General features: G+C 36.1%; 3 protein-coding genes across 4 annotated transcripts; all 3 read right to left on the bottom strand.

Annotated features, from left to right (window-relative positions):
• Positions 1-4011: 4011 nt before the first annotated feature.
• On the bottom strand, positions 4012-6364 carry LOC144567168 (Ribosomal protein L9/RNase H1). The gene is made up of 6 exons (XM_078317226.1): positions 6144-6364; positions 5900-6034; positions 5632-5697; positions 5382-5444; positions 5214-5285; positions 4012-4350 (listed from the first exon to the last, which is right to left on the bottom strand). Exons 1-6 carry the CDS (start codon positions 6285-6287, stop codon positions 4186-4188), a joined length of 645 nt encoding a protein of 214 aa, XP_078173352.1. The 5' UTR covers positions 6288-6364; the 3' UTR covers positions 4012-4185.
• A 1867-nt stretch (positions 6365-8231) lies between these two features.
• LOC144567167 (dihydrolipoyllysine-residue acetyltransferase component 3 of pyruvate dehydrogenase complex, mitochondrial-like) lies at positions 8232-14878 on the bottom strand. Of its 2 annotated transcripts, none has more exons than XM_078317224.1 (20): positions 14762-14878; positions 14577-14662; positions 13941-14031; positions 13759-13838; positions 13345-13409; positions 13230-13267; positions 13077-13132; positions 12903-12977; positions 12732-12824; positions 12129-12374; positions 11726-11798; positions 11489-11577; positions 11080-11165; positions 10914-10989; positions 9922-9989; positions 9736-9802; positions 9411-9506; positions 9177-9279; positions 8753-8848; positions 8232-8642 (listed from the first exon to the last, which is right to left on the bottom strand). In XM_078317224.1, the coding sequence occupies exons 2-20, from the start codon at positions 14613-14615 to the stop codon at positions 8572-8574; spliced, it is 1608 nt and encodes a 535-aa protein (XP_078173350.1). In that variant the 5' UTR covers positions 14616-14662; positions 14762-14878; the 3' UTR covers positions 8232-8571. The 2 variants fall into 2 exon arrangements, with proteins under 2 accessions (XP_078173350.1, XP_078173351.1); XM_078317225.1 differs by having other exon boundaries at positions 14577-14656; positions 14762-14857.
• A 6785-nt stretch (positions 14879-21663) lies between these two features.
• Positions 21664-26526, bottom strand: LOC144567724 (vesicle-associated protein 1-1-like). Its single transcript, XM_078317889.1, has 8 exons — positions 26228-26526; positions 26067-26137; positions 24110-24191; positions 23897-24012; positions 23619-23777; positions 22961-23002; positions 22410-22487; positions 21664-22151 (listed from the first exon to the last, which is right to left on the bottom strand). Exons 1-8 carry the CDS (start codon positions 26277-26279, stop codon positions 22041-22043), a joined length of 711 nt encoding a protein of 236 aa, XP_078174015.1. The 5' UTR covers positions 26280-26526; the 3' UTR covers positions 21664-22040.
• Positions 26527-27127: the final 601 nt, after the last annotated feature.

Here is a 27127-nt window from a genome sequence, read left to right as displayed (position 1 = left end):
TAAGCTCTTCTAGCATGGCTGCTCTCCACTTCGGATCTTCTTTAGCAACCTGCCAACACTTAGGGATAAAGACAATGTCTAATGATGCAATGAATGCTCCATGTACAGGTGATATGTGTGAGTAAGAGACAAATCTGGCAATGTCATGTGGGAAACCATATCGGTTAGGAGGAATGCCTGCATTCTCGCGAGAAGTCCTCCTTACCGATAGAGGAGTGGGAGGAGTAGAGAGAGGAATCATATCACCTGTGTATTCTGGGTCTGAGGTGGATGGTCAAGGTGTCTCGAGAGTCGGAGTAGGCAGGGACAAGGGACTTGGCACAAGTGGCACTGTAGGCACGGTTCCCTCGTTCTGTTTCATTCTCTTTACATACACCTCACCATATCGCAACTCCCCCTGAGCCTGAGTTCTACCACCCTCGGGCTCAATCCTCTCAACTTCTGTCTCAATGCTAACCGAATTCTCCTTTTTCTTCTCCTTTTCCGGCTCAACCACAGCCGATTTCTCAAGAATTGGGCAACTAATACCACCCACCACACTCACCGTCCTCCTCTCACCATCACCACTACTCTCCCCCTCTCGCCTTATACCTCTTGTATCGAGCGAGTCTTCAAATGGTGATGTTGCTTCTGAGGAGTAGTATGGTTCGAGCTCGTGAAAGGTAACATCCATACTCACAAACATCCGCCTCTCAACTGGGCTCCAGCACGCATACCCCTTCTGAGTGGCTGAGTACCCCACAAAGATACATCTCACCGCCCGTGGATCAAGTTTCCCCACATTTGGTCTGTTGTCATGTACAAAGCACGCACACCCAAAAGTTTTGAGAAGAAGAATGTCTCCATTCTTACCTGTCAGCATCTCAATTGGAGACCTCCAATCCAATACCCGTGAGGGCATCCTGTTGATCAAATATGATGCTGTCAGAACTGCTTGCCCCCACAAATACTTTGGGACTTTCATCGAAATCATCATACTCCGAGTTACCTCAAGGAGATGCCTGTTCTTCCGTTCCGATACCCCATTCTGCTCTGGTGTGTACGGACACGTGGTCTGATGCTGTATCCCCTGAGATGACAAGTATTCCCCAAACGCCTTATTAGTGTACTCTGTCCCGTTGTCAGATCTCAATACTTTCACAACCGCACCGTATTGAGTCTGAACCATCTTGTGAAAATTTTTAAAGCAAGCAAGCACATCACTCTTATTTTTCATCAAGTAAAGCCAAGTTGAACGAGAAAAACAATCAATAAACGACACAAAGTATCTAAATCCATTCAAAGTAGTTGTAGGACAAGGTCCCCATACATCCGAATGAATCAAATCAAAACTACAAGACCTCCTACTACCAGAGCTAACATAAGAGCTTCTGGTATGCTTGCCTAACTCACACGCATCACACACCAATTTTTCCTTATTTGCCTTTTCAAACAAAGGCGGATACAACCTACTCAAAACTGGAAATGAAGAATGACCCAATCGCCTATGATGGAGCAACAACAGGTCTTCTACACTTCTCTCAACAATGGATGAGAGGGCCGAGTCCATACCCTCGTTATCTATGTACCACAGGCCCTTATACAGTGTGCCAGTCCCAAGTTCCTTGCCCGTCTCTTTCTCTCGGAAGATCACCTTGGGATTATCAAACAAAACAACACAATTTAGTTGTGAGACAATGGCACTTATAGATAGAAGATTCACAGGAAAAGAAGGAGCATGCAAAACATTAGACAAAGTCAAAGTGTTGGTACATTTCACTGTACCCTTACCGACCACCGGCTGAGCCGTACCATCGGCTATCCGGATGCTCTCTGGAACTGCTAGGTGAGTATAGGAAGAGAACTCCCTAGCAGCACCAGTCACATGGCGAGATGCACCAGAATCGACTATCCAATCTGATGATCTAGTGGTGGATATAGAGGGGATAGCAAGAGTATCACAAGTACCTGTGGCTGAGTAAGCAACAGAAGCAACGTTACCCGTGATGGATGCATCATCAACTGCACTCTTTTCCTCACTTGCTCCTCTCTGCCTCCTCCTGACTATCTCCCTGATCAGATCCTCCTCAGATAATCCCACAATAGCTTCCTCTTCTTCCTCTGCAACCATCAGATTTGCCCGGTTGCCTCCTCTTCCACCTTTTCTGCCCCCACGGCCGCGTCCACGGTTCGCAAACTGTCCTCTACCACCTGCATCTCTCTCTCTTGGTGGCCTAGGACAAGCCTTGATCAGATGACCTGTTTCCCCGCAGTTGTAACACCTGCGAGTCTCCCCCTTGGCACTTGTCATACCTGAGCTCGAGGCAGCCAAAGCTGATCGTGCACCTGGGGGTCCACTCGGCTCAGCATGTATCACCATGCGACTCTCCTCTTGCATCATCGCTGCAATAGCCTCATCCAATGAAGGAATCTTCGTCTGGGCTAGGAGAACTGATCTACTCTGATCAAAAGCCGAGTTCAGCTTAGCCAAGAACTGCATAGTCCTTGTCTGTTGAAAGCGCTCCTCTCTCTTGCAGCTTGGATCACTACAGTTCAACCCCTGTGATAAGTGATCAAGCTCTGCCCATAGCTTTTCTAGATTCAAGGAGTAATCCTAAATCGATCTATCACCCTGCACCACAGCCAATACCTCTTGCTCAATCTGGAACACCCTCATGTGGTTCTCAGTCCCACCATAGGTCCTCTTCAGCTTTGCCCAAATGTCCTTCAAACGTCGGATGCCATCGACTGAAGAGGCAATCGATTGTTTCATCGAGTTGAGCAACCAGGTGTAGATCAAAGCATGTGTGGTCTCCCACTCCTCAGCCTGAGCAGTAGCACTAGCTGGCTCATCCTCTGTCAGATACCTCTTGAGCTTCCTCCCCTCCAGAGCAGTCTCAATCCGACGCGACCAACTCAGATATGAGGACGGTCCATCAAGCTTAAGCTCCACAGTTTGGAGATCAAACTTCACCTGTGGTGGATCACGTGCCAAGGTATTGGTCTGAACACTGGCTCCCTGGATAAGACCAACCAACACCTTTAGAACCTCCGGATCAACACCCGACAGGCACTCTAAAACCCCTTTCCCTTTGTCACCCTCGCTGGACATCTTCTCTCAAAGGATCCAAGTCTTCGATCGCACAGATCACCTTGACTTCCTTCCCTTTCTCGATCCGATCACTCGTATCTCTCGTAAAGACCCGATCTTGCTCCTCAAGACGGATCTAAACCATCTCCCCCTTTCTTCTTCTCTTTCTTGACCCGATCTTGATCTATCTCATCAAGATTCGAGCCCAAACTCAATCTAAACCCGCTTCTCGGGTATCGCGGGATTTAGGCCTCCCACGCCGGCCAAAGCAAGCAAGAAACCGAACTCCCTTACCTCTGGTTCGGCTTAGAAGAAGAAGAACCGACTTGCTGTAACTGGGGCTGCTGTAACTGGGGCTGCTGTAACTGAGGCTGCTGTAACTGGGGCTGCTGTAACTGGAGCTGCTGTAACTGGAGTTACAAGGTGGCTGTTGGTCTTTGGGCGGAGCTACAGTGCTCGGCCAAGAGAGGGAGGAGGGAAAGGAGGTCCGTCCGGCGACCTAGGTGGCGGAACCGAGCAGATCGGCCTAGGTTGAGGTAGAGCCGATCTGATCAGATCTAGGTCAGATCGGACCAGAGCATGGGAGCTCCTGTGCGGACCAGTGCTGACCTAAGCGGAGGTAGGCGGACCAGGCGGAGCTCCGGCGACGTTCAGGCGGCCCTGGCGGAGGTGAAGGAGGAGGTATGTGCTACAGTACCGCGGGTTTGCTACAGTAGCCAGAAAATCAGAAAGTGCTCTGATACCAAAAAGAATTGTGGTTCTAAAAACTGAAATTGATTCCATTGATCCCTCAGTTTATATAGGCATTACAATTTGCATTTGCAACCCTATAACTTCTATAATTCCTTTCTTACCGATATAACCCTATAACTTCTATAATGCGATAAAGATACATAAATCTCAACAAAAAGGCAGACAAAAAGATAAATAACACATTACTATCTTTTATTTCTAAAATCAACGAACATGGATCAAATGGATAGAAGAGCTTGAAAGTTGAAGGTTTCTTGTTCTCCCGAAAACAGTCCCATTAATAGAGTTCAAAATTTCTGACGGCATAATAAAAAAAATGCTACAGGAAAACAATAAATTTCTTGTGCTGGCTAAAATACATTTTATTTTCTCCTGATCTTCACATTTAACGTCCACTGTATCTTTCCTTCAGGGCGGGGTATATCTCTTGGCAATCGAAGAGGCACCTCATACTCGCCCAGAGAATCGAGCGGGTTTGGCAGGTGCAAGTTCTCTGGTTTTATATTCACCATTAACTGCCTTGCCACCTTAAGAGAAAGAGCAAGGTTATCAGAAACATAAAAACAGATTTAACAAGGATAATAAAAAAATATTTATTTACATTTTAAGTGTAACCAAGAAGCCAACAATAATTATTTAATAGTCTTCAGGTCTTCTACACCCTTTTCTCTACTTGAATAGATGTACTGAGGGAAGCCAGACATGAAGTGTTAGTTAGTTGCACTTGGTTCAATCAGACAACTGAACTTTGTGGGTGCCAAAAACACGTGTTGATCAACCCGCATATGAAATTTCGCATTGGTTCAGTTAACATGCCGGTTGAATTAAGACCTAAAATGCTAATGTCACACTCTAAGACCACAAATTTTCTATTTATAATTTCTATATCAGCCCAATGTATAACATCTTCAAGTTTACCACATCTGTAAAAAAATTCAACTTTTTGGTTATCTGAAAGATGACGCAATGCACCATTTATCTGCTAGCTGATTAAGAACTCACTTAAACCAATAACAACAATTCAGAGGTTATTTCAACCACAACCAGTTTTAAGATGTCTGACCCAAATCAAATGCAATAGTTAAGCAGGCTAAGTGAAGCACCAAAAAAAGGAATCTAAGATTGAGCCAGGTGCAACAATTAAAGGGCCAAAATTAGGCAGTCCTATTTATACAATACACTGTTTATATACTCTTATTTGAACCCACACGATCTTGAATACATTGTGATATATGTGATAGCATTTTAACAACCTTTCTCATCAATTATAGTCATCCCTCTTAACAATATACCAAAGTGAAGTTATAACTCCCCCATGTATGTAGATATAGTAAAATATGGATTTTGCGAATCACCCTCCCAAAAAGACATTAGAATCAAAGAGAAGTACCTCAGTCACGATCTCTTCTTTGGTTACAGGATCTCGTATTTCATTGTCAACCTTAATATACCTCCTCAAAACCTATGGTTCATGGTTTAATAGGATTAATGGTATTCACTTGCATATGTAAGAATTCTTAGAAAGAAATGTAATCAATCTTGTAATAAGTATGCTGACCAGGCGAGCATTATCAAGGATCTTCGCCGCCATCTGATATTCTTTAATTTTCGCTTCTTGTTCCTATTAAACAAAGTTAAACAAGATACATATAAAGATAAAGCCCATGGTTAAGAAATTTCTTCGGTTAACTTAAAAGAGTGAGAACACAAGTACAAATTAGAAGAAGAAAGATCAATGAAACAAAGCAAAATTAATGATGCCAGATATTTTTATAGTCAGAGGGAATTTGAGGGTGTAGATAAATAACCTTTGCAGCATCATCTGCCTTTGTGTCTTTCACTGTATTATCTTCCTCTTCCTCTTTTTGGTATAGCTGTCCAGTACAGAAATAATTAAAAAAAAAAAAGGAAAAATATTAGATTGCTATTTTCTGCCAGAACTAAATTCAAAGAATTAATTAAGCCCCAAAGCAATGAACCCCCAGAAACCACAAGACAAACAAAAAATTGACCCAGAAAAAAAAATAGAAATAATGACTCAATGAAAATAATAAGAAGAAGAATAACAACAACAACCTTGCGCTGCTCTCTGATTAAGAAGGCGTACTTGTCAATATTAGGCACCGCCAGCAATTTGGGCATGAGATGATTGCGAAAATACCCTGGCGCAACGGTCACTGTCTCTCCAGCTTTTCCCAATTTATCTATTGTCTGTCCATTTTCATAAAACAATTGTGACAATTGAATGGAGCTCAGAAGCTAATAATTGGACAAGAAAAGAAAATGAGAAGGGATCTAAATGAGGGTAAATTGAAGGTACCGTAGTTAGGATGACTTCCAGTTTGCGAAAGCGAAGACCATGCCCAGAGAACAACACAGGGTTTGTGATGCGATCACATCTAGTTGCGGCGGAGGCATTTATGGAGCGCCGGATTGTGTCGCGGCCGCATCGCGCCAGAGCCATCGCCTTTAGCTGCTGCTATTCTCTCCCGTGGGGTTTATTATTAGTGTGCGCAGAAACGAAGAGAGAGAAGCAAAACCTCCGGACTCTACACTCTACAGATTCAACTTCAACATTTTCTGATTTTCTCCACTCGAATCTCAGGGCCTGAATTGGATCGTGTTCCTTTGGACCATCCCAACTGGAGGCCCGTATCTGTTGTATTGGACGAAAACACGTAGCACAACGGCACTTAAATTTATAGTAGGTTGCTTCTTCTTCTTCTTCTTCTTCTAATTTTAAATGTATGGTTTTAAAACTGAGTGCAATATCTGGTCCCTGCACTGGTTGGGGTTAGATTTGAAAGATTCCCCCATTTCTTTTAATTTAATTCAGTAGGTATATTCTGAATTTTCATCTGAAAATGCTTTAAAACAGCCTATATAATATAATTTGTTAGATATTCCAGAAGTATTTATAACTGTATATATTTATACGCAGGAGTCACATGCAAAATATTTATTTATAGAATAGTACATTAGTACTCGGTCTCGCATTAAATTTATTTATAGTCGTCGATAGTGCAATGATACCGTTCTTACTTTGACAGGACCTTTTATGGAGTCCATATCCCCTCGATTTTTTTTCAACATGTTAAATTTCGTATTGTTGTTGGATCTCTGTTGTTCTAAGATCTCTTTAAATTATTTTTAAAGAGGAGGGTTCAAATGCCTCCATCATGCCTTCATTTTTTAAAACTTTAATAACTTAAAATTCAAAATAAAACCGTTGGATATGAACTACATCATTTTATCTATGCACATATAAAAAATTATGACATTTCAACTTTGTTTTAGTTGTCATCTTGAGCTTGTAAAAATGTATACTAATGTGGATAATTTCTAGACGTTGATTTTTAACTTATTGATTTACATAAAAGCAAAATTAAAATATGATAATTTTTTATGGACACAGAGAGAAAATAACATAAATCACATCTAACGGTTTTATTTTGATGTTTAAGTTTTAAACTTTAAGTTATTTAAGTTTTAAAAATGAAGGTATGATGAATGTACAAAAAATGAATGCATTTGGATTTTGGACCCCTCATTTTTAAAATCAGTAGAAACTGGCCCTACAAGTTGAGCTGTCATCTCACATGGCTTTTGGGAACTGTAACGTATGTAATAGTAGATGGAATCAAGAACAATTTTCGTCTCTGGATCATTTGCCACTTAGAAAACACCAAACACTTTATTTATTTAGTTTTTATTAAAGGGTCCAATACACTCCAACATCTTTTAAAAATATGTTATTTTTGAGAAATAAACTCGCGCCCCTCCAGAAATGATACATAAAAAAGAAGAGAAGAAATGCCGAATCTAATTGAATCATATTTACTTATTACTCTCAAAACAACAATTTTAAAGGAAAGTACAGGAGAGGGAAGGAGAGAAGAGGTGACCATTTGTATACAGATTCCACGATTTTTGTAATCTCCAAATCAAACAGAAGGTGAACTTTTAGGCAGCCTCCCCTCCCCTCCCCTCCCTTCCCCTCTTACACCGCACAAGAAATGATGATGTCCTGGAGGGCATGATCGAATATCATTGAGTTAGATTTACGTTTATGATGATTGTATAGAGGACTAGAGAGACAAATAAGCCTTTTGTAAATAACTTTTTTTTTTATAAATAATTAATTATATATGTTGGAGCTTATACTTCCAACGGTCCAACCTTCACAAATAAAAAAAAAAATTAAAAAAAAATACCACCTCCCAATGGGAATCAGTCGGATGCTTTGTTGCAAAGTTAATTAAGCAAACAATAAGATTTGCATTAACGTTTAACCACCTTAGATTAAATATAAAAAATACTACTCAAATTGCATCAACTTTTACATAATGCCTCTGGCCTGGATAGATCTTAGAATGAAGTACAACAATTAAACTCACGAGAGCTGTACTTACCAATTAGATCGCATTCAACTTGTTAGAACGCACAACACAAGAAAACAATCATAAATAAATTAGACAGAGTTGGAAAAGTAAAAAATGTATCTGCTTTCCGAGAAGAGCATTTGAAAAAAAACATAATTTGTACCTTGGCAAAGAAAATGGCTCACATTTTGTGTCTTGACTCAGAACTCTTGGTTCTATGGTTGTCAATTTCAGGCTATGCCATGCTATGTATTTATGCCCATTAACACTTACAAAGGAAAAAGAACAATTGAATGAAAACCGAGGCGAGCCTTATTAGACAGGATCTACAAAAATTTGTTTTTTTTCTAAAGAAAGTCAATGTGCTTAAAGCAACATGGATTGGGGGTTCTCAACGTATCCCTTGAATGCCTTCAACCACTCAGCTCCAATAGCACCTAGTAAAATCAACACACAGATATTAGTCAGAGAGAACTCCATTGCATACTTGTGTGTGTGTGTTAGAGAGAGAGAGGAGGCGCGGGGACGGGGGGGGGGGGGGGGTTACCATCAATGACACGGTGGTCACAGCTCAATGTGACAGACATGAAGGAACCAAACTCAAACTGGTCTGGACCCTTACCAGGGATCACTCTCTTCTCAGCTGTATAAAAGGATAATGGAAAAAAGGCACATGTTAAACAAGTTAATTGTGAATAAAATGCGATTGTAATAAGTTATATGATACCTAGATATGCATTATCTGGGAAGCCAAATTAAAATAGGAGTATTTTGCTTTAGGTGAGAATTCAACAATTTAGACCAAAAATTACTGAACTACTATTAATGCTCAGGTACAATACTGGAATTCTTCTTTGCTTTTGAAATTTGTTTATATTATTATAGGTCTAAACAATTGCAAGACAAGTATGGGGGGGGGGGGGGGGGGGGGGGGACTTTCCAAAAGAGAGAAGAAAAAAAATGGTAAGTACCAGATCCAACAGCCAAGATGGCACACTGAGGAGGGTTAACAATAGCACAGAATTGCTTTATTCCGAATGGTCCTCCCAGGTTTGATACCGTAAATGTCCCACCCTACATTAACACACAGACAGAGAGGTGAAGAATCAAATTAGTTAATTAAAACAAAAGATATTCCACAAGGACAGGTAAATATCAATGCACCAATCCATTTATATCTGGATATTCTGAACTCCATCACATACCTCATAATCTTGGGGCTTGAGGCTATTCTCCTTGGCTTTCTGAGCCAACACCTTCACCTCCTCTGCTATTGCTGACAAACCCTTCTTGTCGGCATCCTATAAAAATAAATTTTTCCAGGGTTTAGAATAATGTGCTACATTTTGATTTAGTTAATCTAACCAACCTGATAGTTTTATTATGATAAGGCAGTTCTATCATAGTAATCCTACTTTTATGTCTTTTTTGTTTGGAATTATCTGTTGGGGCCGTGAATTATCCTGCACCTCCTTGTGATCTTAGTTTTAAGTACGAAAACGAATAATAAAGAAGAATAAGTAACCATACCTTGACAACTGGTACAAACAAACCATGCTCGGTTTGCACGGCAACATTAATATTTACATTGTGGTACCTGAAACCCACAATATATTTATGTCAAAGGATAAGTATCCCAGTTATATGTTACCACGGCACAATGTAAATCAAATATTGATCGTTTATATTAGGGATATAGCAAACTAGGTGACTCACTGGCGGATAAAATCATTCATCCAAGAGCTGTTGCACTGGGGAACTTTCCGCAGGGCCAAAGCAGCAGCCTGTGCATATAACAGATTCGAGATCAAATCCCAGTTTAGTAGATACTAAAGACTGAGACTAACTATTTTTTTCTTTTCTTTCATTCTTATGATGCAAAAGACAAATTGTCAATTTTGTTTAATTTGATGAACAAAGGATGAAGTCATGAAGCGTATTCTGGAACTCCTAATTCAGAGGGTAATTCAGAAGTGTAAATTTGATGCATAGACCCATGAAGTGTCTTTCAAACTTGATCATGGATTAAAGATTGAATCATGATTGGACTCTTTTGCACATTGAATCTTGGTATATTATTTATTGTTTAAATTATTGTATATTTAGGCATTTTACAATATTAATTTGGACCAATAGATTAGATATTGATGAATTTATTAAATCATTGATACTTGCACATTTTGAAATACTAATTTGAAATGTTTCTTATGCGTTGAAATTTTGATGTATTATCCATTAGTTAATTCAACTGTGTATTCTATGCATTGGATCTTTGAGTTTGCAACATAATTTTGAAAATTCAATACTGGGTCACAAGGTCGTGCTTATGAGCTGTAGATGATTCACGTGCAAGCAGAACGAGCCGATGAGATGAGATTAAAAAGCCGTGAGCTACTACCAAAATAAATAATCAAGCTGGTTTGGTTTACATGAATCAAACTCAAGCAAAATTTTCAGCTCAGAATAGTGTTTTATTTCAAGCTGGCTTGATTTGATAATATTACCAATCAAACAAAAAGCTTGGTCCAGCTCTTTTGAGTTTGATTAGTTTGCAGTCCTAGTTTTACTGCTAATTTCCTAACTCTTGGAATTTCTTCACTGATTATTCTAATGATTCCACCTTGCTGAATCAGCACAACATGTCTATTCTTAAAATCTATACCAGTTCTATTATTGAGTATAAATGGAATAAAAAGAGTTAAAAGGACCTTAATAACTAGATCATTGACAGATATTCTCTTCCCACCAGAAGCTTCTTGCAAAGCATTCAACTCTCCACGCAACCTGCGAAAAAATAAAGAAAAATGTCTAAATTAATATACAACTTATTATAAAAATTAATTTAGAGCAGATGGTGGTACATATGAAACTTACTTCATTAGATTATCAACACGACTGTCAACAGTCAAGTAGTAGTGGGGGATGGTTTGCTTAGATTGTAAGAGCCGTGCTGCCGTAATCTGCAAAGGTATGCCAAATATGTAAAGAACTTCTGTATATGATGTCCATAAGATAATATTGACTGACCAAATCTTTTTGTTGCTTTTCTCTTGGGTTAATATTTCTGATATTTCCTGATTAAATTTTGGTGTTTGCTCCAAGTTTTAGCCCACAGATCATGGCTTATTCTAGGTTCCAAACATTTGGATCCCACTCACCCACAAATGCAATCTTAATTGGTTCCATACTGCATAGGGACCGTCAGGTGAGGTAACACTTGGAAAAAATAAAAGAATAATAACAACAAAAAATAATAGAAAACATTGAGAGGGAACAGTTGGACCTTTCGAATCTGGGAAACTGAAAGGTCAGCATAATCTAGTGTGGAAGATGGAGTCACATCCTTCACCGCAGCACCCTTTGTTGCTGAGGCTTTAAAAGAAAAGAAGAAATCATCAAGTAAAAGCACAAAAGAAAGCAGTGTTAAGTTGGGGCATATGTAGGATAAAAAAAATCTATAACAAAAAAAAAAAATTAAAGTTTCAAAGAACGGCTTTTGATTGTGGGGAAGAAAACATACACAAGTAATCTTCAACATCTGCCTTCACAATGCGGCCATCAAGTCCTGTACCCTTTAAGCTTGATAGTGGTACCTATACCGTACAAATTATATCCCTAATTTAGCTAAACATCACCTTGCACTCTTCATGCTAAAAGCAGTTACTTTGGTGATTGTACCTTACTAGACTTGCCCCTATTTGTTACTGGACAGACATGCAATATGCTTTTCGGCTATCTTTTTCTGTATTCATTGATCAGTTGGTGCTTATGAGGTAAAAGAGAAGGCATGGAAACATCATAAATATGGTACCTGAATGATATGGTACTATACCCGGTTGATCTGGACCATGTAAATCTTAGCTTGTATAAACACAGCCTTAGCCAATATATCAATAAACACGTACAAACAGTCAGAAACATACTTTATTATCCTCTGCCAATTTTCTTGCTAGAGGACTCGCAAAAATACGGTCACCCTTCTGAGAGGCCTCTTCAGCCTTAACGGGTTTCGGTTCGGGGGCCTTAAGAGGCTGACTCTCCTCCTTAGGTGGGGCAGGCTCTGACGGTGCAGGTGCTTTTGCCTCAGCAGGGCTAGAAGGAGAGGAGGAGACTTGATAATCTTTGAATTTTGGGATGTCTGCCTCATCTTCTACCATAATGGCAATAAGCTATATATTTAAGGGGGAAAAATATGCTTCAAGAGAATAATCATTTAGGGCTACTTTATCATGTCTGTGTGTGCGATTAATATATTGTTCTCATAAAGCATGGAAGGTATCTTACCTCTTCTTGTATTAATTTCTCCAAAATTATTCCATATACCTTACTAGGGAGGTTAATTTTGGAAAGATGATTGAAAGGAACAGGTCTGTAATCCATATAGTCCATACTAAATATTTCATGTTTCTAGTACTATGTGAGAATTTCTAAGTTTCCAGCCTGTATGCAATATTTAAAACCTCAAGAGCTTTACATAATAGTTTGGCATTGCAATTAGATGTATGGATATCGAGAGAATAACTTACCTCGCCAACTTGGATCTCTTTGGCTCCATCACCCTGTAGTATCTTAGCAAGATAACCCTCCTCCATGCACTCCATCTCTACTGTTGCCTTGTCCTGATTAAAATCATAGCAAAATCAGAATAAACCTCTTGTAATTATTTACTATATTAAAAGTTAGATCAAGCAACACACAGTCTCGACTTCACAGAGAACTTCTCCAGGTGAAAGCTTGTCGCCTTCCTTCTTAAACCATTTCGCAATGTTGCCCTGATTTAATTGAGAACCAGATAAAAAAATTAGCTAAGTGAAAATGATGTAGGTGTAGGAAAATATGATTACTTTAAAAAAAATAAAAGAATAGCACACCTCTGTCATGGTAGGAGAAAGAGATGGCATCCCTATTTCCTGATGAGGAGGTAAATCTGCAACAATACAATAGAAACTTTAGAGAGAGAGGATGAGGTTAAACTACACAAAAGTTTGGAATGCAAAATAAAATTAAAAAAAAAGGAAACACACCTGATGAAGAGAAATGCCTCACCGAAGCAACACGTGCACTAAAACAAAATTGAAATGATCAGTATAACTGCAATTTGCTAATGAAATCAAACAGAAATGAGAAGTTGCCACATACCCGCTGAACCCTAGAACAGCTGGTTGTCTGAAATGAGTGATGTTGCCTGCACTGCTCACAGAGACCTAAAATATGTAATTGAAAATTAAAATTAGTCATAAAAAACACTAAATCGCATGCAACAAGGAAAAAAATAAGATTAGTGAAAAAAGCTAAATCATAATTCCATTTCTGCTCCTGCAAAATTTGAAAAAGAAAATCAAGTATGCCCCTGAAAATATAGACTTGTCCTGATAACCCTCCAGATTACAGAAATATCATCTCCACCCTGCCTTGCTCATTTCCTTCAGAAACATGCCAAAAATCATCATTCCTCATTTTTAACACCACATAGGAAAATGGAACAGGATAATTTGGGGATTCCAGACAAATTAGGCTAGGTGAAGCTCTATATATTGTTCCTGAAGTACCTACCTTGAAAGTACGAGCTGGAGTAAATCTGAATAAGTTCTCTCTTTTTCCAAGCAGCCCATTTGGTCTGAGACTTGACATTTCTGAGAGAAAAAAACAAAACAGAGTAAAATTGTAGGTGAGTACAGACTTTAACTGAGAATGCTTAGTCCAGTTGTATCAGCCAGAGCCAATAATGTACACACCATGTCTACTAACGAAGGTGTTAGCATCTTTTGAAAAGTATCGGGCTAAGCTAACACTCTCAACTTCCAAAAGGTTCTGAGCACTCCTTAGCTGCACAAATTCAAATAAAATAATCAATTCGACAAAATCTTGTCAATGACCACTGCATAATGGTGGTAGTATATTGCTTCCAGTATGAGATAAGATAGCTCGTTCAACTCTTGTAAAGTAATTTAACAGATATCTACCTCCTTGGAAGCATGGATGAAGGTAATATCTGTAAACAAGTTTCATGTACTTAATGTGATGATAAGATAACAACAGGTTCATTTTTAAATTTCCTGATCCTATTAGACTGTTAGTTATCCAACTTTGAATCTCCATTGAGCAAAATTTTAGCAATAGACATTTACATCTGCATATACCAATAACCCAACACACAAACACACATCCCCGCAAGGAACAGGAATTAAAATTAATTGTAAAGCCATAATCATTTTAACCAGGCGAATCTTTCCAAACAAGAAAGCAGGCCATAACAGTGAATCCGAAAGAATTAGGAATTGACATACAAAATGGTAATTCATTGCTACATCGGCAAATTTCAAGTTAACCTTGCGGGATAAAAGACGGAAGAAAATAAAGATGAAAACAACCTTGCGGGAGTGGCGGAGCAACTGGGTCGTGCAAGACATGGTCGGATCCGATCTGACAAAGACGGCTCAAAATTCGCTTTCTTAACCTGAAGCGAATTTTATGACTAGAGACGAATTAATAGAAGAATCAAAAGAAGATTTTTAAAGGAAAACATGGACTGTTGTGAAAAAATGCGCCATCTGACCTTTTTCTTCTTTTGGCGAGGTAGATGAAGCCAGAGGGAGAAAAGGAGGTTCTGAGAATTTTTTAGAGAGAGAGAAATAGAATCCAGTTTCGCTTCGAATTGTATTGTTTTTTCTTAATAATTTTGAGAAATTTGGATATATACCCGTCATAACTTATTAAATTAGATATTTCCCCATCAAAACTTTAAAATTAGTTATTTCCCCAACTAAATAGAACTATATTATAAATATATCCATTTTTCAATTAAATCAACTAAAAATAATAATTAACAATTCTGTCTCTCTCTCTCCCTCCTTTCTTGCCCCTCTACTGAAGATGTAGTTCCTCCTCGAGACGAGTTGGAGAAATCCTCAAGGGTTAGAGCAGTGATTCTCTCTCGCGCTGGAACTCTGATCCACATCAACGCCAAGACCAAACTTCAAGCAGGTATTAGTACGACCCTGTTAATGCATATTTTGGTTCCTTGCATTGGCGGTTTGCTTCCATTCTGGTTTATGCATACAAGTAGAAGGGGGGTGCTCTCGCTCTCACGTGGCTTGACTGGCGACTCTAATATGTCATGATGCTAGAGCTTTTTTTTGCAAATTTGATAGTAGCTCAGATCTTACTATTCATTTTCTTCTTTTATGTATCTTACATGACAAGAAATTATTGTAAATTGTTAGTCATGCTATGCATTTAATTTGTGAACTTGAAATTGATCGGAACGATCTATTTTCTTATTTTAAAATTACCGAATGTAATGCACTAAGACTTCTAACATTGATCGTGTTTTTTGTAAACTTAGCTGCTATTTAGTTTTCATTTTTTTTTTGTTATACAACTTTTTCATATATTGCACAATTTTGTCATTTCAGTTTTTTTCTGTGAGATGTTATTTTGCTTAAATACTCTGAGGTTAATATATGTTGTTATTTAAGCTCTGATTCTCATATCTGATAATAACTACATTAGTAATTTATCCTGTACCAAATCATTTCATGTGAAATTAGATGCCACAATTTTTTCAATTACAATAACTTTTTAAAGTTTTATCAAAATTGAGGAGCATTGATCCATTCAATATCAGTCTCTTGCATGCCATGGACCTGAGGATAAATGTGGAGTTCAAATTAGATTTTTAATCTATACCTTAGCTTTTTTTTTTTTTTGAGGAAACAAGAGGGGTTGTCTATACCTTAGCTAACATTAAATTTTTCAAAAGTATTTCCTAACCAGTAAATCTACAATTAAAAAAACAACATATGTACTACATAATGAATTGTATTAGAGCTCCAAAACCTGACTTCTCCATTTTCTGGTACATTTCCATCATGGTTTTCTAATTTCCGAATTTTTATGTTCTAAAAAAATGAGGTAAACCTCGATTGAGTTTAATTGGAAATTTTCAGTTCTAATTCACAGCAATTTTGATCAGTCTGATACCAAAAATTAAAAATTGCAAAATAATTCAGAAAAAAAGGAACTTACAGAGATATACAGTCAAAAGATATTTCAGCAAAAAAACGAAAAGGTCATGAACCAAAATCCTAGGTTAGAGGAGTTTCATGAATGTACCAACAAATGGACCATAAAATGATGTAATAAGGTCTATGGCTGAGGCATGGAATCAAGCATAAAAGGCCCCAATACCTGTTTGATGCTTGGTCTTGGTCTTGACGCAGATCAGAGTTTCAGCACAAGAGAGGATCACTGCTCTCGCCCTCGAGGATTCCTCCAACTCGTCTGGAGGAGGAACTGCATCTCCAGTAGAATAGAGGGACGAAAAAGGAGGGAAAGAGGGAGTCGGGTGTCAAAACAGATTGAGAGGGATGGGTATAACTGTCTTTTATTTTTTTTATTACTATTAATTATTGTTTTTAATTGATTTAATTAAGAAATGGGTATATTTATAATATAGTTCTATTTAGATGGGGAAATAACTAATTTTAAAGTTTTGATGGGGAAATATCTAATTTAACAAGTTATGATGGGTATATATCCAAATTTCTCAATAATTTTTTATGTGATAATTACAAATTATACCTTGAAACTTCAACATATTTAAAAAGGTTGTCCATGAACCCTGTTTTAGTTTCTTCTATCCATTTTTTTTCTTCCTTGAACCAAACCATATATTTTTTTTCGTAATTGAACAAATTAATTATAGAAAGAGAGGTTGATTTATTTTTTTTTTTTACAAAAAGTGTAAATACCGAATTAAAGATTTGGTATCCCTTCAGGTGTACTGAAATTTCAGTTCAGTACTCCCTTTTCACGCGAAAACCGATCAAAACATGCCAAAACATATATCGTATCACAAAAGATACTAAAAAATAGTGTACCGAATGAAAAAAATTTCTATGCACCGAAATTTAAATTCGATGCATCTTTTTTTTATTGTTACTTTTGTTTACAAATTGTGTAGTTTTGTATACAGCAGGGTGAAAGAAAATGAAGCAAAAAAATTTTTATACTCTCGATACTTATGGTTTTTTGCAATAAAAAAATAATCAACCTTTTTCATAAAATCCTTTTTTAAAATTACGAAATATAAAAAAAAAATCACCAAATCAAATGATAGTCGATCCTTGTAACTTTTGGGTTCTAGCGGTCCTCCCTGCATTTCATCACAATTATTTCCTTATTTAATATTTCATGTTTAATTAAAATTATTAATTGTTGTATAAAGATAACCATATCTTTAAAATAGGGGTGTTCATTGGTTCGGTTTGATCCAAACCGAATTAAAATATGCAAATCAAAGTTTTATTCAATTTTCAAAAAATCAAATTGAACTGTATCGAATTTAAATAGAATAAGAACTGAATTGAACAAACCAAAGTAAATTTTAGTTTTTTTTATTAAACCGAAACAAGATATCAATTATAAAAATGAACATTTATTTGTTAATTTTCTTAAACATAAATTAAAATTTTTTGTTTGGTGTGGTTTAATCTGTTTTAAATCGAACCAGGCAATATATATCATGTTGTAATTTTTTTTTTATAAAATGTTTGATTTGATAGAATGAGAGGGGATGGGTTTACAAAATTCGGTCAGTTCGGTCTAGCCGGATTTAAAATTTCTAAACTGAACCAAACTAAATTTATCAAATGTTGCAATTAAACAGTTGTAATTTGCATGTTAAAGAAACAAAAATCTTCCACTTGTTTTTTTTTTTTTTTAAATTGTACAGATATTTAATGATGTAGCCTTTAATATATTTACCTGAGTTCTTGTTTTAGTTCGTGCCTCCAAAAGTTTATTATTTGACTATTTCTTTTATGAAAAAAGAAAGAAGACTCAAATCAGAAATTTCCTTTATACTCGGAGTTTAAAAATTATAAGAAATAGTATAGATTTTCAACTAAGAGGATTGATGCAATAAAATCTTAATTTACAAAAACAAAAATTATGAAATGCATTTTGGAAACATCGAACAAAATACTTCTACTTTAAATTTATTACTATCTAAATTATGAAATGCATTTTGACAAAATACTTCTACTTTAAATTTATTACTATCTTTCTGACTTTCTCCTCTCTTTGAATCCGCATCATATTTCATATGCATCAACGCACCGTTTGAGTTTAGCTTCCAACTGTCCGAACATAATTTGAGCTAATCTGGCCCACACGTGTAATGCACGAAACCCTATAATATTCATCGGATTTAAATCATGACCATATATAAACTCAAAATTTGAGTTAACTCGGAGGATATGAATCCTCTTGAATATGCATCATGACCACAAAAAGGAGGTTACATTTTGTTTAGAATGTTATTTATGCGATGTTTGTAACTATCCATTTGTGTAGTACTAAATTTTAATTATTCAATTATCATATTTCAAAATTTGACATTGTCAATTTACTTTTTATGCAAATTAACTTCTAAAAATTAATATTAAATCCAAGAATTAACTAAATGATATGTTCAAATCATAAAACTTCCAAACATAAGTGTTTTTTTATATGAAAATATCATATATATATATAGGAATATGCTAGCATGATATGCATAGCATAGAGCCCCTCCATGCAACGCCTTGGATTTTGACTTTTCAAAATCCTAGCGGTTGATCCAAACCGTTCATCTTGTTCTGCATATTAATATGTATTTGGAGACCAAATTTTATATTTTTTGGAATTTTTTTTACTATTTTTTTAGATTTATTGAAAATCGCTGTTTTTTTATTATCCAGATTTGCTGAAAAGAGCGATTTTCAATAAATCTAAAGAAATAGTAAAAAAATTCCAAAAAATGTAAAATTTGGTCCCCAAACACATATTAATATGGAGAACAAGATGAACGGTTCGGATCGACCGTTAGAATTTTGAAAAGTCAAAATCCAAGGCGTTGCATGGAGGGGCTCTATGCTATGCATAGCATGCTAGCATATTCCTATATATATATATATATATATAGAGAGAGAGAGAGAGAGATGAGCTATGGAGAGTTGCGAAGTAAAACGCGTTTCTACTTCACGCTGTATTTTGATTTTGAAAGTCCAAACGACCGATCTGAACCGTTAAATGTGATCTCCATATTGAAATGTGCTTGGAGACCAAATTTTACATTTTTTGGAATTTTTTTACTATTTATTAAGCAATTTTGAAAACTGTTGTTTTGCTTTGAACAGTAAAAAAATGTAAAAATTTATGGACCATCGGATCAGTGATTTTCAAAATTGCTTAATAAATAGTAAAAAAAATTCAAAAAAATGTAAAATTTGGTCTCCAAGCACATTTCAATATGGAGATCATGTTAAGCGGTTCGGATCGGTCGTTTAGATTTTCAAATCGCAAAATATGAGTGTGAAGTAAAATAGTCGCTTTACTTCGCAACTCATTGTAGCCCATCTCATGTATATATATAGAGAGAGAGAAAGAGGCTAAGATCAAAGTGGTAGTTCCTGAGCTTTGGTGTTACCAATTCGTTTTTCAATTTTCAAAGTTCAAAACGTCGATCCAAACCGTTCAAGTTGTTCTCCATATTAAATTGTGCTTGGAGACCAAATTTTACATTTTTCTGAATTTCTTTACTATTTATTAAGCCACTTTGAAAACAGCTGATCCAACAGTGGCTTCTGATTTTACTGTTTTGTTAAGCCACCGTTGGATCAGCAATTTTCAAAGTGGCTTAATAAATAGTAAAAAAATTCAGAAAAATATAAAATTTGGTCTCCAAGCACAATTTAATACGGAGATCAATTTGAACGGTTCGGATCGACGTTTTGAACTTTGAAAATTGAAAAATGAATTGGTAGCACCAAAGCTCAGGAACTACCACTTTAATCTTAGCCAACCTCTATATATATATATAGAGTCTGGCTAAATTGCTGCTGGCAGCAGTTCTGCCCAAGTGCTGTCGGGGTTATATTTAGCCGTGTGATGTCCAAACAACAAATCCAAACCGTTAGATGTTTAATCTATACTATAATCTACTTGGAGACCAAATTTTACATTTTTTGGAATTTTTTTACTATTTATTAAGTTGGTTAGAAAGTCAGAAAGTTAGTAATAAATTTAAAGTAGAAGTATTTTGTTCGATGTTTTCAAAATGCATTTCATAATTTAGATAGTAATAAATTTAAAGTAGAAGTATTCTGTTCGATGTTTTCAAAATGCATTTTATAATTTAGATAGTAACAAATTTAAAGTAGAATTATTTTGTTTGATGTTTTCAAAATGCATTTTATAATTTTTGTACTACACAAATGGATAGTTACAAACTTAAAACACCCACTTTAATTTGCAAAGCATGATAGCCCCCCCCCTCCCCGCTCTCTCTCTATATATATAGTAAGACAACCATACATTGCAATGTATAGGCATTTAAAAAAAAAAATGAAATAGATGAACAACTACATGAACTTAGAATCATCTAGTTTATTATTCAGTTTTCTATTATCTTATACCTCCGATTGTAATTCAATTATAAATAATAATCAAATGCAATTTCTTATTAATAATAATTTCATTAACATAATTATTGAATTTAAATCAGAATTATTCGATTATTATTTATAATTACTGAATTTAAATCATAAAATCATAATGGTAAATCATGCAAATACTATTCGAATTAAGGAATACGCTTAAGATTGTTGGGGTAAGTTTTCCAAAAATTTGAATAGTTAGATAAATTAATAAATAAAATAAATCAAGTTGAAACAATGTTATTCGGATTTTAAATAAATTGTCAATCAAATTTGTGGAGCAGAGCAATATAAGTCGATATATACAATGTGGCTAAATTTTCATAATATAATTAAATCTTTTATTATTGTATTTTTTTAAAATCTTAAGATGTGACAAAAACAAATAATGAATACAACAAACTACTTACTAATTTTATAAATCTAACTTTTAAGGAAAGAAAATTATACAATAGTTTATGAGAGATAAACAGATTTTAAACAAAATAACATATTTTATAAACAATATTTTTGTAAGGAAAGAAAGTCTATGATAAGATATGAGAGAGAGTCAATTTTTAAAGGAAATACTTATTAAAAGGTAAAATTGTCCATATAGTAAAGTATTTAAATAATGTTGTGTTATTAAAAAAATAAAAATTGTTAATATCATCACCCTTTGTTTTCCTTGGAAAAGGTAATCGTAGTTTGCTTTTAAGCAAGTTTCGGGTAACCAAAAAAGGAAGGAAATCTAATCACCTCACATGAATTGGTACTTTAAATTGTTCATTTCTTTCCTTTTTTTTTATGAATTAAAGCCCGTAGGAAAAATTGTTTTGTGTCACCCTGTAGCTGGCAAGGAGGTAGGTTTACCCTAATAAGATATCTTCACTAATAACTCCCCAAGTAATAAGCAACAGAAAAGTTATATCTAGTGTCGAAATGCACTACAGAAATATTGGTTTAGGAGATCATATAAAAAAAAATGTATCACAACTAAAAGATTAATCCACTACTTTTATTTACCAACAGACAACACTCAACCTGTAATCGATACAATAAACATCCCAGACAAATTATACCAAGGTCAAATTACATTTCGGGGTTATGCAGTCAGCATAGTGAAGCTTAGCTCACCAAGCTTAATAAAGATCCTAGAAAAATACCTGATCAAATCTCAAATATACTACGTTATAATAAAATTTTATGAGACACTAGAACCAGATTGGTCTAACCAAATTCCACCAGCAACTGATAATACTGTGCCTGTATCCATACACTTTTAAGCATAATCTACAGAGGCTTCTCATTCTGCCTTCGACCAGAAGCAAGGAACAGTTTTTGTTTCCTTGCAAAAATTAAGAATGCAAAATATTATTTTTTTAAAAAATAGCCGAGCAGTATACCAAGGAGAGCAACAAACACCACAACTATGAATGAGAAATTGCCAGCTTGTTGTTTTCCTACTTCCCGCCTCAAAGTTTCCTGCACAGAAAAGAAAAAAGACCCAATATATTTCTTTTCACAAGAAAGAAAGAAAAAGTCAATTATTCTTATGTCATCCAATACGTGCTTGGGATTTTCAGGTGACCTAAAGTCAATTGCAAAATCAATTTTTGACAATGAAACAAAAATGCTACAAATAGTATTGTTCATTGGGCATTGGTGCTGGATTCATGTCTCAATAAGGAGGTGGTATAGCTACAACTGAAACAGAGGATAGTGATGTGTATCAATACTCACCAATTCCTGTCTGAGACCCTTGTTTAGTTGAATGGCCACATTTCTTTCTTCCGTCAGCCTTGAAATCATTGACGCAACCTTAAAATGAAGCAGAAAAGCAAGTAGTTGACTTCAAGATTTAGCAAATCAATCGATATTTTATTAATGAAAAAAGTGCGTCATTGCTTAACTAGGAGTGTGTTCTCCATATTTAATATAGAAGTAATGGTTTCTGATACTCCACTTATGAAATTTGAAATTTTAGTTAACTCCATAAGTTATAATATAAAAAAATTGAGTTTGTATAGGCATTATGTTAGCAGCTAATGCTAGAGCTCGTCTAGCAATAGTTTCTGATACTCCACTCACTTCATAAAGTATATCACCAGGTGATATAATGTATATGGAATGTTTTGATATGATTAACCTTGGTTTTTTTTTATCTGAATGATCCCATTCTGATTCTGTCGTCGTTATTGTAGGATCAGAGAAACAAAGTTTTCCCCTTGGTGTGCTTACATGCACACAACACAAGTAGAAAAGAAACAAACAAGACAGGGAGGGAGATAAACCTCAGAAGAACTATCTTCTGACTCCATGGGGGCCCTCCTTGACTGTTTCAAGAAAATTAATCAATTGATTTGCATTTTGTAAAAACAACATATTTTTGTACATACAGCACCATACTTCAAATCCTGCTCCTAACCACTTTTAACTCGAGCCCAGTGGCAGGGCCACATAGGAGATGGGTGAAACGACACCACTGAAATTTACAGAACACCTAGTCAATTTATCAAATTTGTTAAATTTTCTAGCCATTTTGTTTGAAATTGACACCACTGAGAAGAACTCTCCGCTCCCCAGTCCACACTGGTTGAGCTCCATTAAGCAATTGGTCAATACATGTCAGGCCCGTTTTCTAGCAAGGTCGGACACATGCACCAGCCAACCCATTCGGAAAGATGGCTCTTAACATCCATGTGTATGATAGGGACTATATTAAACACAAATTTAAAAAATTGAGAATAACATTTAAGCGGCATCGAGCAATTTCTGAGATACATGCTGGGTCCAGACCAAAATTCCGTAAAGTAACATAGGTTAAACGTGGCAATCATAGGTCACAACCTGACCTCTGAAATAAATAATCAGCCAGACAATTTGAAAAGCCTAATAGACTACAATAGAACAAAATTCCCACTCACAAAAAAAGGAGAGACAAAAACTCACAGTGGCATATCTAGTGAGGCTCTTAGCTTCTCCCTCAGAAGCCCTTGGAGAAGATCCCTCCTCAGATTCTTCTGGAACTGGTGATGGAGGCTGTGGTGGTGCAACATACAACACTCTTAACTTCACTTCATCTACCTTATTTCCAGATTCCTTGGTGAACTGAAAGAAGAATCAAATAAAAATAAATACTCAGTCTAAAAGTAGTACATAAATGTATTTATGTGGAGTGCATGCATGCGGACACAGATAGTGAAAAAAATGAAACAAATTAGTATTACCATTTCTTGGGTGATATCTTTGGCAGCAATACCAGGGGTAGCAACTACACCTTGTACGAGAAACTTGTCCTTGCATTGCATGTCAGGAGGCATCTCTTTCTGTGCTTGCATCGTAACTTTCATAACCAAAAAACCAACAATATTAGGGAGGATGAACAAAATTGCAAAGACAAAGAAATGAAAAAAAAGCGAAGAGAAACAAAAGAAACATACTGACAACATCACATGTGGATCTGGGGGAGACAGTGCCAGTGTTAGGCCTAACACAGTACTTTTTTGGGCTTGTTGTTTTTACCTGTTGATATGCAATACTAGTAAGATAAAAACAAAGAAACAACGCATTACAAATTTCTCACGTATACCATCAAAGCATATTATTATCCCCCGTCCCTCTCCCGATTGATGTAGTTATCTTTGGTTATTTTTTTTTTCTCTTGATTATTAGCCATGGTAAGATCTGGCTTTCAGTCGCAATATACTGTTACGTTGACAATGAGGGAGATGAATGGTATAGCTCAAAGGGTTTGGTTAATTAAATGCAAAACACAGGTATGAGGTTGGCTGCATCGAGGAGTATAAATGATATAATTTTGTTTAATACCCATTTGATAACACATTGCCAATATCAAGTTTAAATGTTTAATAAATTTGATTCTCTTACAAACCAGAGTACCAGACCTTTTATATAAAAAAAAATAAGGGCTGGCCAATTTATAATAGCTTCTGCAACTTTAATTAATGTTCAGTGCTTTGTATTACCATAATCATAGGTAGTGTTTATGAGCCAAGATATTTAATACAGACTAAGTCGGTCATTCAGATTACCATTTTAAAATAATATAATCAATTCGTCGAAATACAAAAAGATATATATCCAGAGCTGGTCAGTCAACCGAGTAACTATTAACTAAAAGGCATATCTTATGTGCAATTGGTTTCCATGAAACCAAGCAATAACTAATGTTCATGTCTGTTTTCTTTGGATCAATGACCTATTCAGTTAAAACATGGAAGCCAAGATACTGGGATGTGCTAATTTGAAAGTATGGCTAGTGAGAACTGTTCTCTCTGAGATACTAGAGGGGGCGAGCAGTATAAATTGACTAGTGATGCATCCCGTCATTGATACCGGGTGATGCATGATATTGGCAAATGCGCAGACACTGGTTGTACCCTCCAAGAGAAGTGGGAATTTTGATTTGGAAAAATTTGCATACGAACTTTGACTTGCCAACAATATTCTGTTCAAAATCACAATTTTGGACGACAATCAGGAGATTAAACCAATATAAAGTCAAGCAGTCAAAAAATGATGAAAAATGAAAGCATTAGAATTTAACTGATAACCTTATTTTTCCGACCGCTTGACTTTACACTTATTCAAAAATTTATTAATTTTGCATGTAAACACATCACTTGTAAAGTAGATCGGTTTCAACAATTTGGATTTGTCGTTTGAAGCCAATCTGATAGGTTTTTGAATAACACCCTAGTTCTAATCGGAAGAGGTTATCATCATCTTAAATATATTAATATTCTTGCTTATTCTAAGTTGATTTCAAATCCCATTTCCCTCCTTCATCAAGGGTATGCCCCAAAACTAAAAAAGGTTATAATATCTTAGGAGAGAACACCAACCATTATCAACGCATTGAACTTGGAAAAGAAATATTTTCATTAATTTCATTTTTATTTAATATATGCCTATTTCAATATTTGCAGGAAAAGGAAAGAAAGTGAAAACAATTGAAATAAAAAATAAAACTAATGAAATTACTGTCTACTGGTTTGTGAGATCAACAGTAGTGGACTCTAGTGGCTTTTCTGATGCCAGAAAAGCTTTGTACAAAAAGTGTACGGACTAAAGTGCTAGAACAGTTTTTGATATTCATAAATGGTGACCTTGCCTCCCCCCTTCCCCCCTCCCAAAAATAATAAAATAAAATAAATAAATGACCTCCAGTCATTGAGCACTTATAAACTGGCGTCTCGGACATATTTTGGCACAAATAATTAGTTTGCAATCCCAGAGGGAGTTGCTTGGATGATTTATTCAAATTTCAATCTGTTGTATTTTTGTTCGCCTCAACCAACTCGCATTACAGATCTATAGAGCATTCTAAGCAAAATTTGAACGAAGAAAGAGAAGAAATTGATGAAGAAATTTTACCTTAAAAGCGATGTGATCGTCAGTCTTGTTGGTGAGCAGCAGCGAACATGAGATCTGCTTTCTCAATTCAACTACATTCCGATTGAAAAAATGATCGTTAGAGGCAGATCAGGCTTAAATCGATCAGAATCTATGCATTAAAGTTTAAAGAGATAAGCTACAAGGGAATTTGAGCTCAAGGGGCTCGATGCCGAGAAGATCGCTGGAGCTCATATCGAGAGATCAAAATTCAGATCAATTCGCCTCTTGAGAGAGAGAGAGAGGGAGGGAAGAGATTTTATTTATCCAAATAAGAGAAGTGATATAAGATAGAGAGAAAACGGAAAGGAGAGAGAGAGAGAGAGAGAGAGAGAGAGAGAGAGAGGGAGATGAGAATCCGCCAGTATAGGGGAAAGAAAGAGAATCCGTATCCTCTCAGGTATTGCAGAGGATCAGGTGCTCTGAGAGCGACGAGGTCGAGAGGTTGTGACTTGAGAGTACTTGTTTGTTCCTGAACCGGGGAGGAGTAACTAGATTTGTATCACTGAGGTGTGGGTACCATATTACCAATCACTGTCAATGAATGGTTTTGGGGTGTTTAGCACCGGGAGTATCTAAAAATTTAAGAAGAGCCTCATCCTGGATCTGAAATCCTCTCTTGTCTCTCCAATGTGTGTAGCGATCCACTGTCGTGATCCTAGATCCCTCTTTTATAAACAGCCAAAGAGACCCGGTTGATCCTGCCTTTTTGCATGTAACCTCGAAAAACATAAGAAAAAAGTAATTAATTTAATTTAATATACTATTTTGTATATTGGTCGCTGGACGCGGAAAATGGAAATAATAATTGACGTTTGACTGGACGGAGAATTTAAGGAAAATGATTTATTAATTAGGCTTTTATTGTACGGATCAACTCAAATTTGAGATATATTAGGGCATGCAAATTCCCGAAATTTTTAAATATACCATTATACAAAAAAAAATAAACCAAACCACCTCTTTTCTCAAAATTTCGAATTTTGACATGGCCGCATTCCCAAAATGTGGCCACTTTTCTGCGGGCCGCATCTAGGGGATGC

The sequence above is a fragment of the Carex rostrata genome, chromosome 16 (assembly GCF_964058835.1).
Source record: "Carex rostrata chromosome 16, lpCarRost1.2, whole genome shotgun sequence".
Lineage (NCBI taxonomy): Eukaryota > Viridiplantae > Streptophyta > Magnoliopsida > Poales > Cyperaceae > Carex > Carex rostrata.
This window is presented reverse-complemented; position numbering and strand designations above follow the sequence as displayed.

Excerpts from the sequence above, each read along its gene's own strand:
- LOC144567167 (XM_078317224.1), bottom strand. The coding sequence starts at position 14,615 with ATGTCTTGCACGACCCAGTTGCTCCGCCACTCCCGCAAG. Across the intron at positions 13,133-13,229 it reads GAGGCATTTCTCTTCATCAG|ATTTACCTCCTCATCAGGAA; the intron begins GTGTGTTTCCTT and ends GTATTGTTGCAG. Across the intron at positions 12,375-12,731 it reads AAGAGATCCAAGTTGGCGAG|CTTATTGCCATTATGGTAGA; the intron begins GTAAGTTATTCT and ends TTAAATATATAG.
- LOC144567724 (XM_078317889.1), bottom strand. The coding sequence starts at position 26,279 with ATGAGCTCCAGCGATCTTCTCGGCATCGAGCCCCTTGAGCTCAAATTC. Across the intron at positions 26,138-26,227 it reads CCTTGAGCTCAAATTCCCTT|TTGAATTGAGAAAGCAGATC; the intron begins GTAGCTTATCTC and ends ATCGGAATGTAG. Across the intron at positions 22,488-22,960 it reads CAGAAGATAGTTCTTCTGAG|GTTGCGTCAATGATTTCAAG; the intron begins GTTTATCTCCCT and ends CTTCATTTTAAG.
- LOC144567168 (XM_078317226.1), bottom strand. The coding sequence starts at position 6,287 with ATGGCTCTGGCGCGATGCGGCCGCGACACAATCCGGCGCTCCATAAAT. Across the intron at positions 5,445-5,631 it reads AGGCAGATGATGCTGCAAAG|GAACAAGAAGCGAAAATTAA; the intron begins GTTATTTATCTA and ends TTTGTTTAATAG. Across the intron at positions 4,351-5,213 it reads AAGAAGAGATCGTGACTGAG|GTGGCAAGGCAGTTAATGGT; the intron begins GTACTTCTCTTT and ends CTTTCTCTTAAG.